Source organism: Apteryx rowi, unplaced genomic scaffold, assembly GCF_003343035.1.
Source record: "Apteryx rowi isolate R43461 unplaced genomic scaffold, aptRow1 scaffold_22, whole genome shotgun sequence".
Classification (NCBI taxonomy): Eukaryota; Metazoa; Chordata; class Aves; order Apterygiformes; family Apterygidae; genus Apteryx; species Apteryx rowi.
Window position 1 is genome coordinate 627,810 of NW_020448530.1, and position 17,585 is coordinate 645,394.

General features: G+C 41.3%; 1 protein-coding gene across 4 annotated transcripts; it reads left to right on the forward strand.

Annotated features, from left to right (window-relative positions):
* The first annotated feature begins 684 nt into the window (after positions 1-684).
* On the forward strand, positions 685-17,212 carry KRCC1 (lysine rich coiled-coil 1). 4 transcript variants are annotated; one of them, XM_026064639.1, is made up of 9 exons: positions 685-779; positions 2,439-2,546; positions 2,636-2,807; positions 3,528-3,806; positions 5,427-5,523; positions 7,068-7,999; positions 14,985-15,728; positions 16,022-16,130; positions 17,098-17,212. In XM_026064639.1, the coding sequence occupies exons 1-6, from the start codon at positions 765-767 to the stop codon at positions 7,846-7,848; spliced, it is 1,452 nt and encodes a 483-aa protein (XP_025920424.1). In that variant the 5' UTR covers positions 685-764; the 3' UTR covers positions 7,849-7,999; positions 14,985-15,728; positions 16,022-16,130; positions 17,098-17,212. The 4 variants fall into 4 exon arrangements, with proteins under 4 accessions (XP_025920424.1, XP_025920423.1, XP_025920421.1 ...); XM_026064638.1 differs by having other exon boundaries at positions 3,531-3,806; positions 5,424-5,523; XM_026064636.1 differs by lacking the exon at positions 14,985-15,728 and having other exon boundaries at positions 5,424-5,523.
* The last annotated feature ends 373 nt before the right edge of the window (positions 17,213-17,585 follow it).

A 17,585-nucleotide genomic window follows, 5' to 3' on the forward strand; every position in this document is an offset into this window, starting at 1 on the left:
GATCAAATGAGTGTATGTATAGAATTACTCAGGGATAGCTGTTGTGCTTTAAATTTGGACCAATTGTAGTACAAATTAAAGTGTATATATGCCATGAGTTAACCGGGAACAGGGCAGAGAAAATCGGGACAAGCCATTGGTGGAGTTTTTACCCTTATATCTAAATGAGTTAAATTGGTATACAGGACCCAGATACATCCTTCCTAAGTATCTGAGACCCCTTGGCCTTTTTCATATACTGAGCAACTGCCTGTCTGTCTTTGAATCCCTGCTTTAAAGAATATTTCCATATTTAGCTAACTGTGTGACGTAGCTCAGTAAAAATCCTTCTTTTTAGGGCACAATGTCAGAAATACTTGACTATTTGAAGTGGACTGTGAATCCTATGAAGAGTCTTTGTTGTCTTTGTTATTAAAGTCCAGGCACACTTATAGTAATACTTCATAAGTCCACAAGGTAATATTTCTTTAAGTAGGAAGATTTAGTTGGCTTTACACCATTCCTTTGAAGCCACAACCAGGCACAGTGTGATCCAGTGGATGAACCTCATCCCGTTCTCTTATCTTGCGCTGCATGTGAATATTCACCGGTGGTTAATATCTTGTATAAGAGACGTGCAAATATATCGTGTCCTAACAACTGATGGTTTTTCCCTTTGCTCTTTACGTTTAGATGGCATTTTAGATGAGGCAACAAGGAAAGACCTTTTTACCGACACTTTCTGTAAAGTTTGCGGGGCAGTGCTGCAGTTTGAGTCCCAAAGGATGTCACATTATGAGGTAGGCGGCAAGGGAGGGTCTCTCCTAGCAAGCACTGGGGCTTTTTTGTTTGTTTGGGGGGTTTGCATTGGGTTGTAAAAGGCCATTTACAGCTTTTAATAGTGAATTTCTCAAAGCTTAGCCTAGGCTTAGACGTTATGCAGAGTTGAACTTTGTGAAAGTTGTGGGTTTGGTGGTGAAGGGGAGTCACCTGCATATTGCAGCATGGTTATAGAAGAAACCAAACTCCTTCAAGCCATGATGTGGTTGAAGCAGATCTGCACCACGTTGCCCAGATCGTATGGATGGCATGGGGCAACGCTCGATACAGCAGAGAGAGGCCATGCCTTCTGGCTCTGCACCGTGGGAGGCACACACGCTGCTCTCTGTACTTCTGTGTCTGCGTGAGGCAGGTTGTATGAATCATGCCGAAGGCATTTCTTAGAACAAATGTGTGCCTTGGGATATTGCCACAGATGTGGGAAAGCATGCTTTATTTTGAAACTTGATCTTGAGCGTGTGCAGATTTACAGGCACAGATATTTCTTTCCTTCTCTCTCTTCTGGTAAAAATTAAAGTTTAAAATGTCAGTTGCTCTCAAGGATCTTTCTTACCATTCAGAGTATTAATTAGAACTTGGTCTTGCGAGGTATTGTGTTTCCGTAGTTCCGTTTGACTTGGGCAGGAGTTGTACTCTCAGCACTCCACGGAGTTCAGACCCTCAGCTTGAATTTCTGTTGCTTGGATCTGAATCCAGTTGAGGATAATAGGCGCTGTTGTAAAGTTACCTGATTTCACCATTACAGAAAGAATTGATATGGAAATAACTGGCTCTTTCTTCTCAGTCATGCTTGTGTTGGCTAGCCAGGTGTGATATAGGACCTTGTTCTCTTTGGTAATATTGCTATACTACCCTGGACTGCACCTCAAAATCGTTGAAAGACACTTGGAAAGCATCAGATCAGAGAAGACAAGTTACTTGTTTTGATTGGAAGGATACCAGTGTATACTGTGGCATGTGGATAAGTGCAGGAATGTGAAGGTTATGGGTTGGGGGAGCATCTAAGAATTAAGAACTAACTGCAGCTAAGGGAAGTGTACATAACACCTAATTTTAGGTACCTGGACTCTCATATCTTCAGTAGAGAGGTGTTGAAATCACCTCAGCTGGAAAAGCTGGAATCGTTCAAAGCTGGAAATGCTTTAAGTCACCTAGAAGGGAAAGCTGTTGCTCTCCATTGACTGTACAGGCAGACTAGGCTTCCTATTCAGTCCTCCGCGCCACGATACGGGATGGCCTTGATGTCAAGCGCCAAGGTTTTGTGGTAAGGACGCTCAGCAGACTTGCTCTGTGACCTGGGTGCAGTCTTCTCCTTAACTGTTGTAGTGTCCCTGTCTGCAGGGGGACTTGTCTGGATTTGTTGGCTCCCCAAAGAGTTGAGTGTAGATGACTCAGGGCTGCCTGAGGCGAAATGTTAAGAGTAATGATAAGTATTATGTAATTGACTAAAAACCAGGATTGTTACATGAGCTGGCCTTTAGCTGCTTGTGGCTCTGCTTTATACAAATATGATCAGTAAGTGCTGAAAGCAGTTTTTGACAAATGAAATCCCAGTCATTGTATATACCAGTGCCTGGCTCCTTGTTAATGAAACAGGGATAATTCTAGTCTCTTTCCAGGGCAAAAAACATGCTCAGAAAGTTCGGCTTTACATTCAAATGCACAGTGAGAAAGAAGAGAGGCAGGAGCATGGAAAACAGAAGAAAGCGGATTGTATCAATTTTCAGGTGACTCTTCCCCTTCAGATCACTCACTAAAATGTTTCCTTGTACTTCAGTGAATGCCTGTAACTGAGCTTGCCTTTGCCTGTTTTCAGGATGGAAGTGGAGTAGTGGACAAAAACAAGTACTGCAATCTCTGCAACATGATTTTTACTTCCCCAGTTGTTGCTTTGTCTCATTACTTGGGAAAAATCCATGCTAAAAAGCTGAAGCAATTATCAGGAGACCAAGCCCAGATGTCAGCTCAGCGAATGCAGCCTGTCTCTGGTGAGTAACTAAACGTAACTAAACAATTAGGTTCTACAAGTGCATGTGCTTGCCTGTCACTCTCTGAAACAAATATAGTGAAGTATCTTCCTACACCTGCTATGTCTCTATGCTTTCCCATTCTGCTAAAGTTGTGGAGCTGCCATGTGAGAACTCATTAGGTGGATAAACAAAGACAGTGCTCTGTGCAGTTCTGCAACAAAGGATCCTTGCTTTCCAGTTCCTCATTTTTCATTGACTGAAACTAAAGGCAAACATCTCAAATTTTTTAATGAACAGTGTCTGTTGTTGTTCTGAGAATTTCATTGCAACCCAAAGCAAATGTTGGTCTGTTTGATAAATTAATGTGTTAAATTAAAAAACAATCAGTCCATGAGCAACCCTTAACTGGAATTAGTCATGTAGAAGATGCTGAACAAGATGGAGCATAGCGTAGGTGCTCTGAATCATGTTATGCGAGGTAAATCCCTCCTCTTGGACTGTATAAGGACCGTAAAGTGACCAATCATCAAAAACAGCTGATTAATGCTGTTATCTGATGGTGGGGTTTCTGAATACTCCAGAGTTGTGTCCCTTATCAGTCTACACTCTCACATCCTTGCAAAAAACAAGAGATTTTATAGTCTCTTGCAGGCTGTTCTCCTTTCTAGCCCTGTAGTTCTGCAGTCACTTATTTTGTTCCATGGAATTGTTCCAGCTTTTACTTTGTTGTGCTATCAGCAGGTTTATCCTCTACTTCCACGTCTCCAGCTTTACAGAAGCCCTCAGATGAGAAGCCCTTGCTGACTTCAAAAGCTGAAGAGTCTTCATCATCCTCCAGCACAAATTTAGAGTTAAATGATCCAGACAAGTACTGCAAGCTCTGCTGTGCTCCCTTCAATAATCCACTGATGGCCCATCAGCACTATGTTGGTAAGAAACACAGAAGAAACGAAGCACGTAAAAAGATGATGGAGGAGCTGGGAGACGAAACTGTCCCTGCAGAATCCAACACAAATGGTAAGCAGGACGTGAAGAAGTATTACAGAGACTCTTGAGTGTTGCTTGAGTGCTCAGCTGTCAGTGCAATAAAATGCTCTGATTTGTGCAAGGAAATGATAGGCTTCTCCTGTGCTATAGAACAAGTTTGTTTCTTTTTTTCTGTTTGTTCTGTGTACTGCTAAACTTCTCCGTCTCTGACAGCTTTAGGTTGGAAAATATTTCCTATTGACTTGGAGACCCAAATCCAGTCCTCACTGAGCTCTGCAGTCAAATTCAAAGGATCATAAAAAATAGCCCCATCTCCCAACCCAAGGGTTGACCAACTGTGTCTGTATATATATATATGTCTGTGAAGCTTGTATAAGCTTCTGATGGAAACTCCACTGCTTCCACAGACAACATATGCCGGGAGTTCTCAATCTTTATCTTCTCAATCTTAAAACCCTCTACTGACATTTAACCTAACTCTCTCTGACCACAGTGTGTCTCTTCACTGTGCACAGAGCAAGAAGTAGAGACAGGAAATGGATCATTCCTTTCCTTTTTTCTTGTCACATTCTTTAGATAATTGAAAACTGGTGTCATGTTTTACCTTAATCCTTTGTTCACCAAACTGATCATCATAATTCTTTCGGTCTTCTCACATAAGCAAAATATGTTTTCTAGACTGTCATTGTTCTCTGGCCTCCCCTGAGGACTGTCTTTGGTTAGTCTATATCTTTCCTGAAGCATTTTCCAAAGCCCAAATCTTGTTCCTGTACCAGTGCCACTGCCATCAGCTTCAGTGGGGCATCATCTGGTCCTGTGTGACAGAGCTGTTGATCCTTTCTTTAGCAGGGAATTCAAAATCCTAGTTGATAATCAAAAGTCATTGTTAGCGTAAACCAGCTCTCCCTAAGTAAATCCTGCTGTAACTTAAACAAAATAGTACCTTTTGATGCAAAGCGATAGCCCATTGGAATTAATGCTGCATTTTACTAATGGATGAAGCTCTTGGGTTTGTGCGGGGGGAAAAAGTTCCTCACTGGTTTCCATATATTTAGATCTATGGATGGCACAGCTTGTAGGAGAGGGGGAAATGACACAAGGTTTTCCTCATCTCCTATCTTATATTTGCCGGAGGGCTCTGCATACTGTATTCATAATGCACTGTATTGACAGTTCCTTCAGCATCTTCTGCCCAGGGTTGAACTAACACTGCATGAACATTTGAGCAGCTAATGTTTAAACTGCTCTTATTTGAATTAAATTCAGATCGACAGGATTGGTGTCTGTGAGTGCTTGCTCTGAGTCAGGTATTTACAATAGCATTTAATTTTTCAGTATAGTTCATTTTCATCAGAACTTGATAACAGTGTACAAGAGTTATTTTGGATCATTTCAATCATCAGAAATACTCTCTTTGTTAATGTTTAGACTGTGGTTATCCTGCAACTCTGTGCTTCACCAGCTGCCTTCATAAATACTGTTCTAGTGTAAAATGGAAATACATTGCATCAGAGAACTTTATCTGTCTCTAAAAGCTGTTTATGGGGACATTATATTATGACTCTTGCATGGGGAGGAAACATGATGCGCTTTGAGTTTTGCCTTTTTATTTGAAGTCCCGCTAACCTACAGCTCCCTTCTTTTCAGCAGTTGGGGTTGGTCATTACATATGTCCTATATGTAACATCACACTTACATCTATAGAAATGTACCAGTCCCACATGCAAGGAAATAAGCACCAGACTAGGTAAGTCTCTTGTCACTCTTCATCTGTTGTTTGTACTTCCAAGTTTCTGTGAAAGAGCTTGCCTTCTTTATTAGCCCTGCTGTTTGCTCTTAGGTGACTTTGACTAGTTACTCTGTATTTTTTGTGCTGGCTTTAAGGGGTACTGTCCATTTAAACGTTATACTTCTAACCGAACTTCAGTCTTGGAGGTCCCACAGTCACATCTTCAATGGCAGTCTACAGGAAAGGTCCTGACACCTACACAGTTTTTCCGGCTTATTTTGCTATCCGGGGACAGCAGCATCTATTCTTGGTATCTTCAGGGCTCAGTCTAGGAGGGAATGGTCTGTGCTGTGAGGTTCCTGTTGACACAGAAAGTAAGACCTTAATCCAGAAAAGTGCCAAGTTTCCATTGACCCATCAACAAAACATCTTATGTTTGGCATAGGATGATTTATGGGTTAGATGATAGCTCTGTACTCTATTTTTTTTTTTTTTTGACCCAGAAAAGGAGTTGTAGGTTGTGTTAATTGAAGAATGGATATTGTGGTGATTTATTCATTGATGAGTAAAGATATACGTGTTGGAGACTGCTGTGTAAATGTAGGCCAAGTACCAAGATTGTTTTCGTGTTAGGTATTTTGATAAGACATATTTTAAGATAGGGTGCAATATTAATGTAACTGCAATAATGTGACTGGCATATTACTGATATGACTTTACATGTTTGTTTAGTTAATGAAATTAGAGTCCCCAAAAAACACAGGAGTGCAGGTAAATGCTACAGAGTTATTTATATTTTAACAAAATGAATGTATAAAGCTGGTGAATTAAGACAGCGCAAGATGCATTTAAGGGATGGGTCTTTGGAGCTGCTCTTCCCAATGAGGGTATCTTTGTCATCTAACCACCTTATCTTCCAGCCTGAGGAAATGGAGAGTAAAATATAAACTAGTAGTTAGTTTTGCCTTGGGAGCATGCTTATTGTGTTTTCTGGCAATCCAGTTTTTTAGCTTCCATTCTGTTTTGTTTCTGCTGTGAAGTCTTTCAGTTTGCCTGAAATAACTGTAATGCAACTGTTCAACAGAATGAACCTCCTACACAAATGGGTGTCTTTGTAACTCGACAGTCAGTGTGTTAGGTAATTGTTTAATATCTGCAGCTAATAAGAGATTAGTTAATGAGAGAGGATGTTAAATTTTCTTTTTAAAAAATAGTTTTAAAAATCTATGCAGTCATTTTAAAAGCATCTTTTACTCTCACAGTGTCCCATGTCACAAAAAAGGTCCTTTGGTCTTCATGAAATTACTCCAGATTTTCAGTTTCACAAAGGGTAGAATCTGTCCCCTATAACTTCAGCTGACTTTACAATTGTGATCGTATATAGCAGGGTACATGTGGCTATACAGAGCAACACACTTGAAATATGTTCTTTTCCTAACTGTGGAAATATAAATTGTGTATTATCATGTATGTCTTTCTACCTTCCTGACTTTTTTAAATCACCAGGCCCTAAGCAAATAGATTACTATTAATAGCTAAGACTTTCTATCCATTTCTTGCAGAGAAACAGTGGCTGTCAGTCTCATGAAGAATTCAAAGAAAACTTATGACTCCTTTCAAGATGAACTAGCAGATTACATTAAAGTACAGAAAACTAGAGGTCTGGAATCAAAACCAGTTTTTAGAAAGACAGAAGAGGAAGTGTTTCAAGATAAAGATGTTGAAGGAAGAAGTGACCCTGGTGAAGTTTTACCTTCAAACTTTACGTATGAACAAGCCCAGCATTCCAGCCTCTGCTCAGAAACACACTCACCTACAAATACTGGGGAAAAGTCATCAGCTTGTGAGAATACACCAGAAAAGGTGCCTGATTGTCACTATAACGTGGAATGTTGTACAGAAAAGCAAGCACCTGAGGTGGCCTCCATCAGAGATGAGGACTTTGGCCTATCAGTTGCCAAATCTAATGACTGCCGTGAACTTGTGTCTGCTGAAACTGCTATCAGCTCCTACAGAAAAGAACAGAAACTTCTGGGAAAACATGTTGAGGAGGAAAAATATATCAGTGAAGAACCGAAGTATGAGAAAAAAGGCACAAAGCAGAAAAGAAAAGAAAATAGCGAAGATGAAGATTCTGGAAAGGAAAGTGAGAAGCAAAAGCGAATGAAAGTGGACATAGACTTGATAAATGAGAAGAAATCAAAATCTTACAAAGACAAAAGGCTCAAAGAAAACCCTACTGAGAAAGAGAGCAAAAAGCACAAAAAAGATAAAAAGAAGCCACAGCCAGATGGCAAAACAGAAGAGGAGCTGCTTTGGGATGAATCTATCCTGGGATACTGATACGGGTTTTGCTTAGCTTTTAAGCTGATTCTGTTTCTAGACTCTCTTAACCATTGTGTACTATACGATGTTTTTTTTTTTTTTCAAACAAACTTTTTGTTCCAATCTGGAAGCAAGAAAAATCCTGTCTTCTGAGACTTTGGGGTAGTAGGTATGCATCTATTTTTAATTATCTTACACATACAGCAGTCATTGCAGTGATGTAAGCTTGACAGTCTGTAATCTCTTCTGGAATATGCTCCCAAAAAGGGTCAGTAGCCTACAGAATTCCCTTGGAATTTCACCAAATGTACAGCTTCTTTCTAATATTAATGGTGCCTACTATGGAGGTTTCTATCATTCTTCTAGGAAACTACATAAATTTGTAAGATAAGTGCACTACAGTGTTCCCAGCTATTTCTGTAACTGTTTTACTGACAGGTTTTAAAGGAGAATGTCAAAGGCTTTTGATTCCAGATCTTATTTGCAATTGTTATTCTTTTTCACCCAGTTTTGAGAGTGGAAAATGAGTCTCTATTAAACATGTAACTGGTTGTCAGATGTACATTGTCTAGTACATGTTTCTTATTGCAATCCAAATTCTTAGTTTAATTTGGGAAACACAGAAGAAGTGCAGTATGCAAAATTAATTGCTTAAAGTGAGGCTATTTTCTGCTTCATTCAGTCATAGCAATTTACAGGAAGTCTCAAACCAGGAATGTTAGTGTGAAGCTTGATTTGTAATCCAAACAATGCTCTGAAAAAAAAAAAATCAAACAGCTTTGTATTTCTGTTTTAAATACAGTGTCACCAGACCTCCATTCACAGTATGGATCATATTATTGTGGCATTAGAACTGATGTCCTACATATGTGAAATTAATTGAGAAACTTAGATGATGGGGTTAAAGCTTTTGTGTTGCTCCCAGGACTCTCAGATGAGACCTTCAGTGAGCCATGAAGGCTAGAAATACTTCAGCCTTTATAGATCCTGGGGTAGGCAGGCTGGCCAAGAGAAAAAGGAGAGTTGTATTGTGTCTGCTTGCCCTGTGCAGAGGTGGGGTTGTGTAGAGGATTTGAGGGTTGTGTGATGTCTCACAGAAAGCTGCTGGATTGAGTAAATACGCTTTAGATTTGAAAAGTGATCATTGAAAAGCAACGTACTCAGGTTGCAAGAAAGCTTTTTCTTAGACTTAATGTAGGATCTGAAAGCCATCGTACTGTCAAGCTGCACCACTCGGACTACGCTTTCCGCTGGGTGGTCTGTGTTTGTAGAGACCCCTGTGCTGAGCTGCTGCTTTCAGTAAACTTGCCCAACTGAAACTTTCTGTTGTGCTGTGGGATGGAGTAGAGTCCATGGCCCTCAGCTCTGAATATTTTCTGATCTGTTTTAGTTTTGCAGGAATAATAAGTAGGTTGATAAGCCCTGAAGATAATGTAGCCTGCTTTTCTAAGGATATGCATTGTGTGGCTGATTGCAACCTTGGACTTAGTTTTTTTTTCTCACTGTTAACTGAAGTTATAAATCTGTGTAGTGGGCAGCTGAGCAGTCAAGTAACCTAGTTCATCCTCTAGCAGACTAGGTTTATTAGATACATACACAACTAAGCAAAGTTAAGCAGGAACATGTGGGCCTCAATAACAATTCATTGGTCGGACGTTCTGAGAGTCTCAGGAACCTAGAGTCAGAGGTCCATGTGAATTCAGCTTTAAGTTCAAAGTGTTCATAGGGTCTTTGCTCTGGTCACCCTCTTTTAATCTACCCTGGTTTTTGTTTGAGGCTGATAATGCCTCTGCTTTCTTCAGTGGATCCTTTTCCTCACTCAGGAATTACATGCCTTTCCGTATCTTACCAAGGACACTTTCCTTGGCTTTCCTTATCCTCTGCTCTTCTGACGAGGGAGTCTGAAGTCACACATTAATAACTGCTTTTCTCATTATTTATTGCAGAAGAGAGCAGGTTTCATCATAAGTTACTTATGTTAACTTTTTCTCATGCCAGCTGCAGGCTGCTTGGCCATTCTTAAGCACTCTTTCCTACATATACTCTTTGCTGTGTGAATAACATAGGATGGACACTGCAGCTTGTCTCCTATGTAAGACAAATAGTAAGGACTTTCTTTTCTCCCAGGGCACCTAGTTTAACAAACCTTGGGACATTATAAGATCTCTTTGATATTTCTAACACCCTGTCAAATAGGGCTGTACAAATATGGCCAGTGTCTTTCAGAATTATTAGTAGGGAACCCTTGCTCCGTATGGTCACATATTCTTCATTTCTTTAGAATGTCAGTCTAAGAAAATAATAAGACCTCCAGCAGATGGTAAGGCCACAATGTAGGACTCTGCACGTACACAAGGAACAGATTTGTTGAAGGAAAATAAGTGTCTATTTAATTGTTTTTTCAAATGAGAATTGCGCTTTTGGAAGTGAGGAGAAGGTGATTAAACAGCTCTGAAAATATGTTAAAAACATAAGTTGGCAGAACAGAATTTCTGTTCTTTAATGATCATTCCTAAACCTGTGCTCTACCTGCATACTTCCTGCTCCACCAACTGGAAAGCGCTTGCTCAGGCTTTGTAGAATAGCTCTAAATAAATTTTCTTGACATCAAACATGAAATATGCTAAGATCCCAAAAGGAGTGCTATTGCCACAGTGTGATTAAGCAACGATTAATCTGTGATGTGAATGCTGCAAATGAGACATAGCAGATTGTCTCATCTAGCATATGTGACATAGAGCTCTAATTTAGATAAGTGATACCTTATTTTCTGAAGTCATAAATAATGATTATTGTTCGCGTGTTTTCTGATTGCCTTGTTCCTAGCTTTTAACATATTTGCCAAGTTATCTACATGCTAGACATTTTAAAATACTAGGTACTGAGATTGATGACTTTATTTACCCTTTACTATAAATGTTTGCTTCCCCCTCCTTAGTAGCAAAGGAATCCACACTGTGATGAAAACTGACTTTGCTCATCTGTTCTTCTCATTAAAACCACCAAAGCATTACAATTCTGAGATGAGACACATACAGTCACAGATCTTGCTGTCACATCCAAAGAGGTAGACTGGCAGGTCTTCCTGGAGACCCCTTGGAGGCAGCAGTGTTTTATGCAGGTATGAGGGTTCATCTGTGAAGGACCAACAGCACTAAATTTGATCCATCTCCTCTTCCAGTAAACCTGCATGCTGCTCAGTTTCAAAAAAGAGCTGCTGTATATCACCAGAGGCTGGTGTGAGCTACAGTCAGGCATTTCTTCTGAATGCAAAACTTCATCACCGAGTTAAATGGTGTAAGTGTAGCTGAGCACAAAAAAGCACAATCTGCGGGTTAAAACAAGGGCCTGAGTGAAGACTTCTGCATTTCAATTTTAGCTCTGCCCCTGGTTCGCCGGGTCCCCTGAATCAAGTACTTAGGTCTTCTAAGGCCTCCTTTTTTCACCTTGTCTTTGATGGTATAGAAGGGGACTCCGGCAGATTTAACCCCGGCCATTTATGTCACCGCTCATGGAGGAGACTCCTGCTGCCAGTCCTTCTCCCTTCACCTGAAGATGGGATGGAGTCAGTGCTTGTGTCCCTGCCTCAGCTATTCTCATGCACAAGCAAACGGATCAGCTTTAACCAGCCACATCTGAAAGTGCTATAGTTGCTTGTACAGTGAACGCAGATTAGAGCCCCAGTGCTCACTTCTGAAAGCAGCTGTTGGGTTCAGTGTCCTGTGAAGAGTGGCATGAAGATGCCCTGCCTGCAAAATACCGTCCCTTTTTTGTGGTTTGTATTCCTTGCGCCGTCAGCTTTGTATGACTGGCTGCAGTGTGTGGAAACATTTTTAGTGAGATCCTAGTGCTGGATATGTTTGAAAAAGGCTACAGTGAAACAGGGCATCTCCTTCTGCATCCTGTAAAGCGATGAGAGGTCGGTCTCGCTGTGGAGGGATCTCATTTAAAGTCTCCCGATAGAAGGGAGAGCCACTGATGTTGCCTTGTGTGCCCCGAGCTCAGGCTGTGGTTTCGGCAAGGCACGCTGGGAGGGCTAACACCTGGCAAGCCAGTTAACCATACCCTTGCCCTACAAAATATATCCTCCTTAAATCTAATCTGCTAACTTGTTGAAGCGTATTTCTATAAAGATTGAGAGGCATTCACTGAAAGCAGTGTAAATGACCTGAATTCAGTGCCTTTAGCTATCTCAAGTTTACCGTGTTTCTACGGAATTGGATTACAGTATGAAACTGTTCTTTGAGCAAGTTAAGAGGACTATTACTGTTTAATTAAAGTATGTTTTTCAGAATAGGGCTCTCAGCCAATACTGGCATCCTACAAGATGGAAGTTGACAGTTTGTTTAATGACTATGTTTATCAGCCAGAATACCAAGATTAAAGCACCTGGGTGAGGATCCGGAGATCCGGATTCTCCTTCCAGCTTTTCCACAGGCTTCTAGTGTGATTTACAACTTGCTGAGAACATGGTGCCAGATGAGCTTTCCCAGCTGCAGCTTTTTTGCATTAACATGTCACAACTTCTGACTATTCTTAACATCCACTGGTGGGAATTACCTGAGGGAGGAGGTTACAGGCCTGTCAGATGTGTTGGCATCGTTCCACCTGTACCTATTTCCTATCCTGCTTCTTATGTTTATATTCCTATCGTGCAGCTTATGTTTTCAGGGTGAGGTGGTGAGCAGCTAGGTGCGGTATCTTTATAACCCAAGCCAGCAAGAGCAAGTCTGACTATACCCTTAAAGTAGATGAAGAATATAGATATCGGAAATCGGGGTCCCAAAAATGAGTGTTAATAAGAAACCATAAGTAGGAACAGTGCCATAAGTCTTTCTGCGGGAAATCTTTGAAAACCAGCAGCAATATTACCCATCTCCAAATGAGCTACTGTTCTTTATTTTGAGGGGCTCAATTTACAGTTGAAAGCAATGAAGTGCTATTTGATGGGGGGGTTTTTCTGGCAGAGCAAAGTGAGGTTTAGACCTTAAGTCCTATTGAACTTTAAGTAAACAATGTGTTTTGATTTCAGAGAGATACAGAAAACTCCCTACCCGGGCTTGCTACTGTGTTGTGTGCTGGCAATCACTCTTATTCAAGGGTGTAAGGCTGGGGCACAGGTATAAATCTAAATTTCCAAAAGTGGCTGATGCCTTGGGTTCCCAAGTTAGGGACATCTGCAGGAGCATACTGTGCATAATGTACTGAACACCACTTGCATCACAGTCAGGCCTCATTATAGGAGTGATGCCCAACAGCACTACTCTGCAAAAATATGGACCTTCAGGTCACAGACCTTTCCTTCTTGCATTGACAGACTCAGATCCTAGTTACTTCTCTACTGAAGACATAAAAGTTTGAAATGAAACCAGAAACTCAAGGGGGGAAAGGTGAAAGAAGTAGTATATTGCATTTTTCTCCAAAATTAGTGGGGAAAACTGAAAATCTGTGTGTGTGTGAGAGGGAGGAGATTTAAAAGAAATCTTTAAAATGAAGCAGGAGTTCTTAGAATTAACAATGAAACTGTTCAAAGCAATGTTTCGAACGCTGCTAGTGCTGCTGCATGTCAGTCCTTTTGATATCTGACAAACAGTTTAAGGTTATTTATGTCAAAGCTTAGTGCTAGGCATTTCCAAATTATGTGTATTACAGATTCTAGCTGCATGGACTAGACTCCATTTATCTGTAGTACTGTGCTATATCATATAAGAGAAATATATATATATGATTATATATATAATTTCTATAATGAGAAATACTATATTGAATATGATACCTCATGTTCATAGCCAAGCTTTTTCTCTCAGAATGTTTCTCCTGTAACTGCATTATATCATTCCCTATTTTGATGCTATTTCTGAGCCACAGTGGTAAAACCTTCCCTTTGCGTACGAGTTAGCAGAAGTGACAGTTTCTATTTATCTAGTCTTTAATTTCTCTTCACTCCTTCATGCTAATAATATGTCAGTGGTAAAGAACACATTGAAGTACCATGGTTTTTATACAAGTTCTCCTCACAGGGTTAGTCAAAACTGTGAAGTATGTATCCTTGTATTTATTTGACTTTAATAGACCTATTAGTATTTTTATATGCAAATTAGATTATACATAATGCATTTAATTAATTCTCTCAGAAGTAAATCAAATTGTCTTTCAGTAAGCAAGGAACTAGTGCAAATAGTACAGATCTCCCCAAATTATTAAAAGGGAGGGAAGGGAAAGAGGAAATAAATGGAATGTTTTTCCCTAGTCAGAAGTCATGCTAAAATGCAGTGTTTGGCTGTAGCTCTCCCCCCCTGCACAGAGAGCCAGTTGTCAGGAACATTTGTGCCTAGAAGTCCATGCTTCAAGAGCACGGTGGGAGAAGCTGTAGTGGCTTTCTGCATCAGCTCGGTGTCTTCCTACCTTGCCTTCAGCCTTTCTCAAATCCATCTATTGTGCTTAAAAAAATCAGTCAGCCTTGCTAGCTTCGTTCCAGTAAGGACCCATCTTTTGTCTTGCACTCCCCCATTGTAGCTACACCACCAGATGACCATCTCTTTCTGGTCAAATGAGTCACCCGGACAAGGTGTTGACCACTGAAATGTGAGACTTTTCAGCATCTTGAAAGATATGGCTCTTTGCCCAGCTCTTTGAGGCCAACGGAAGTTTTATTGCTCTAACTTCAGAAGAGTCCAGATCAAGGCACTGTGTGGGATGTGCTCATGTTGGCTGAGAGAAACCAATGTAAATTGGTTTCTCTCAACTAACACCTAGACTTGCCTTCAGCAGCAAAATCTGCAAGTTCCCTGAAGTTCCTGGGCCAAATAGCTCATGTCAATGGTGTCTGTAATACAGAGGTCTCAGGACCCCTTAGGAAGGCACCTTCTGCACCCATATTGCATGTAGCAGTCAAACTGGAGAGTGCATCAGCCATTCCTCCGCGCTTGAGCTCCTTCACTTCTCCACACTGGGCTGTGCACAGTGTGGAAAAGGAGGTCTGGGCAGCAGTTGTGAGATCAAGAGCATGATAGCAGAGTTGCATCCTACAGCCATAAAACCTACTCATTCATGGACTAATACACTATCATCCTCAAATCTCAGCAAGAAGGTCATGCCAGGTCCTTAGCTGATTGCCTTATGCGTCGTTTATGTCTGTCTTTTCTTTTTTCTAGTTTGACAAATGAAGAAATCAGACCACATACGCCAGCCGCACTCATTTAGGAGTGCTTGTGTGCCAACTCCTCTGCTCGTGTGGTGAAGGTGTTATGTCGCCTAGCATGAGCAGAGTGCTGCACACGCCTGCCATGCAGCTGTAAACAGTGGGGGCTCGCCGGGCTCAGGGTGCATGCATCTGTGCACAGCCTGCTTTCATGTTTCCACTCCACACTCAAAGCAGAAGTACCAGGCGGTGAGGAAGAGAAAGCTGAGAACGTACCCATGAGCTGATGTCCATCTCGAGCTCCACTGCATGGGTGTTTCCACTCTCCAGCACTCGTATACGTTTCCTACATCATCTTCCGTTATGACTTTATAGCACATGGCTCCACATTTCCCCTAACAACTGGGCTGAGATTATTGATCAGCTTTATGAGCAAGCATGAAGAAAGTGAGGATGGACATATAAATTTAATACTGTGTTCTGGAAATACTTTCTTGTGCATTGGTGGATGTGCTATTGAGGCAAATAAGTCTTTTTTTTTTCCTCTTTTTTTTTTTTTTTTTAATAAAGTTTTGTAGAGTAACCTGATGCAGAGGCAGACGGGCTTCTTTGAAGCATTACTGCAACATTTGCTAACAGAGAGCAAGGATAAAACAATAGGAACACCCCAGCAAGATGAATTTGTTCTGTTTATGCTTCAGCATGTGCTCATGTGGCATTTGACAAGTACAGGAGACTTCAAAGATGATCAGCAAATGTAAGCCTAGGCCAATGTTGTCCAAGTAGTCTTAAAAATTTTAATAAAAAAAAACCTATGTCATTTTTAGGCAACTCAGAAAGTGGTTTGGTTTTGAGAAAGGCTGACTACCTGCAGCTCAACAGCACTAAAAATCAGAGACAGTCCGATGACCTGTCTGAAGAGAGATCTGGGTGCTTTGCATTAGGCATCCAGGTTTGAAACGTCTGATCTTTAATCAATTTAAGGGTGGCTGTGGAAATGCTGCAGTGACTAAACCAACTGATGGTACTTGTGTTTGTTTACTTGCTCAGGGAATCCATGAAGATTGGCCTCTACCCTCTCTCCAGTGAAGTGCTTGCTGTGTAAGCCACTGCAGTTTGTCTCTCTCTCCCCTGAATGACGTGTGACTCTTTCAGTGAGGTGAGCCTGTGATTTGCTGTTTTCTTCTGTCCTCAGTAATGCCTGACGGCATCTGGGTTTCGGAGAATGTTTCTGTCAATCCTGCATGCACAGCAAAGCGTGTTTGTCTTGCAGAAAGCATGCTACTCACAGTACAGAGTATATTGCCATTCACGGCTGTATGTGTTCTTTGAATGCATTTGCTAGGCTAATGCTAGCATAATTTGCTAGAATTGCATGAAAAAGCTAAACAAAGGGTTATATTAAGGCAATATATAGCCAATGGCAAGGAAATTTGTCCTCCTCCTCTTTTCCCTTTCTCACTATGCTGATATCAGCCATGTCCTTAATGATCTTAATAGCCTTGTGCTGGACAAGCCTTCATCTGATTGGGGCATGGGGAGAGTAACATACCTACAACGCAAGTGGCTTCAGCCAGGACTCTCATTCCTGCATTGCTGGTGGCCCTGTGTGGACTAGTGCAGCATGATCCATGTGTATGCAGGGGACAGAGCCCATCAGGGCAGATCAACTGGGAGGACCAGGCCTGTAAGTCCATGCCTAGCTGTACAAACAAGTTACCAGGAGGCAAGATGGGGCGTGGGTTTACTGGCCAAGTGTGTACTCTTATCCCAGGTCCAGTATGAGTAATGTGCCCCAGTCTGAGGGAGATGTGCGTGCCCTGCGGTATGAATATGGAGGAGAGCAGTTTCCATGGAGCAGCTGATGTTTTGTTAATTTACACCATCATTCACCTCGTAGAGCCATGCCCTCCCATTTCTTCCTCATCTCAGGTCAACTGGCGTATCCACATTTGCTTGTTCAGCTATCACCAACTTTCCGTGCTTCATGACTGAGTAAAGCCTTGCATTATTTCTGTAGATGCTGTGAAGAAAGGGAAAGGTACTCAGAAGTTCATGGGGTTGTTTCTTCCCCATTTCTTTTAACCTGCCCTGTTCCAAGTAACATCTTGCTGTTCTCCTTTCAGGTCCCTGTGATTCTCATCCGATACTGAAACTGCTGAGAGCAGCTGGAGGAGCAAGGGCATTTTGATTGCCCCATGCTGTAGATCGAAGCCTACTTGTTAATTACAGTGTATTAACTGAAACCATGTATGCATTTTTGTTAGTTTTGCTAAACTCAACAGTTGTGCCAATGATAGATCTCTCTCGAAACAGGAAATTGTTTCCATTGTGTTTGATTTTTCATCAAAATGTGTGAACCCATAAGAATTCCCTGCATTTCCCTCTTCAGGATATAACGTCAGTCATTTTAACACCCCTAAAAGTGAAATAACTCCCTACTGAGATGACTTTTAGTCAGGCTGATGAGGGAGCTGATCACTCCCTCAGTCTGCTGCAAGAAATAAATCAAGCATCTTCCTTCCCACTGAGTGCTGGCACATCACAGAGTTTATCTGGGACTCTACAAAGCAGAAAAAAGCAGCGCAAGCCAGAATCTCTCCCCATATCCTGG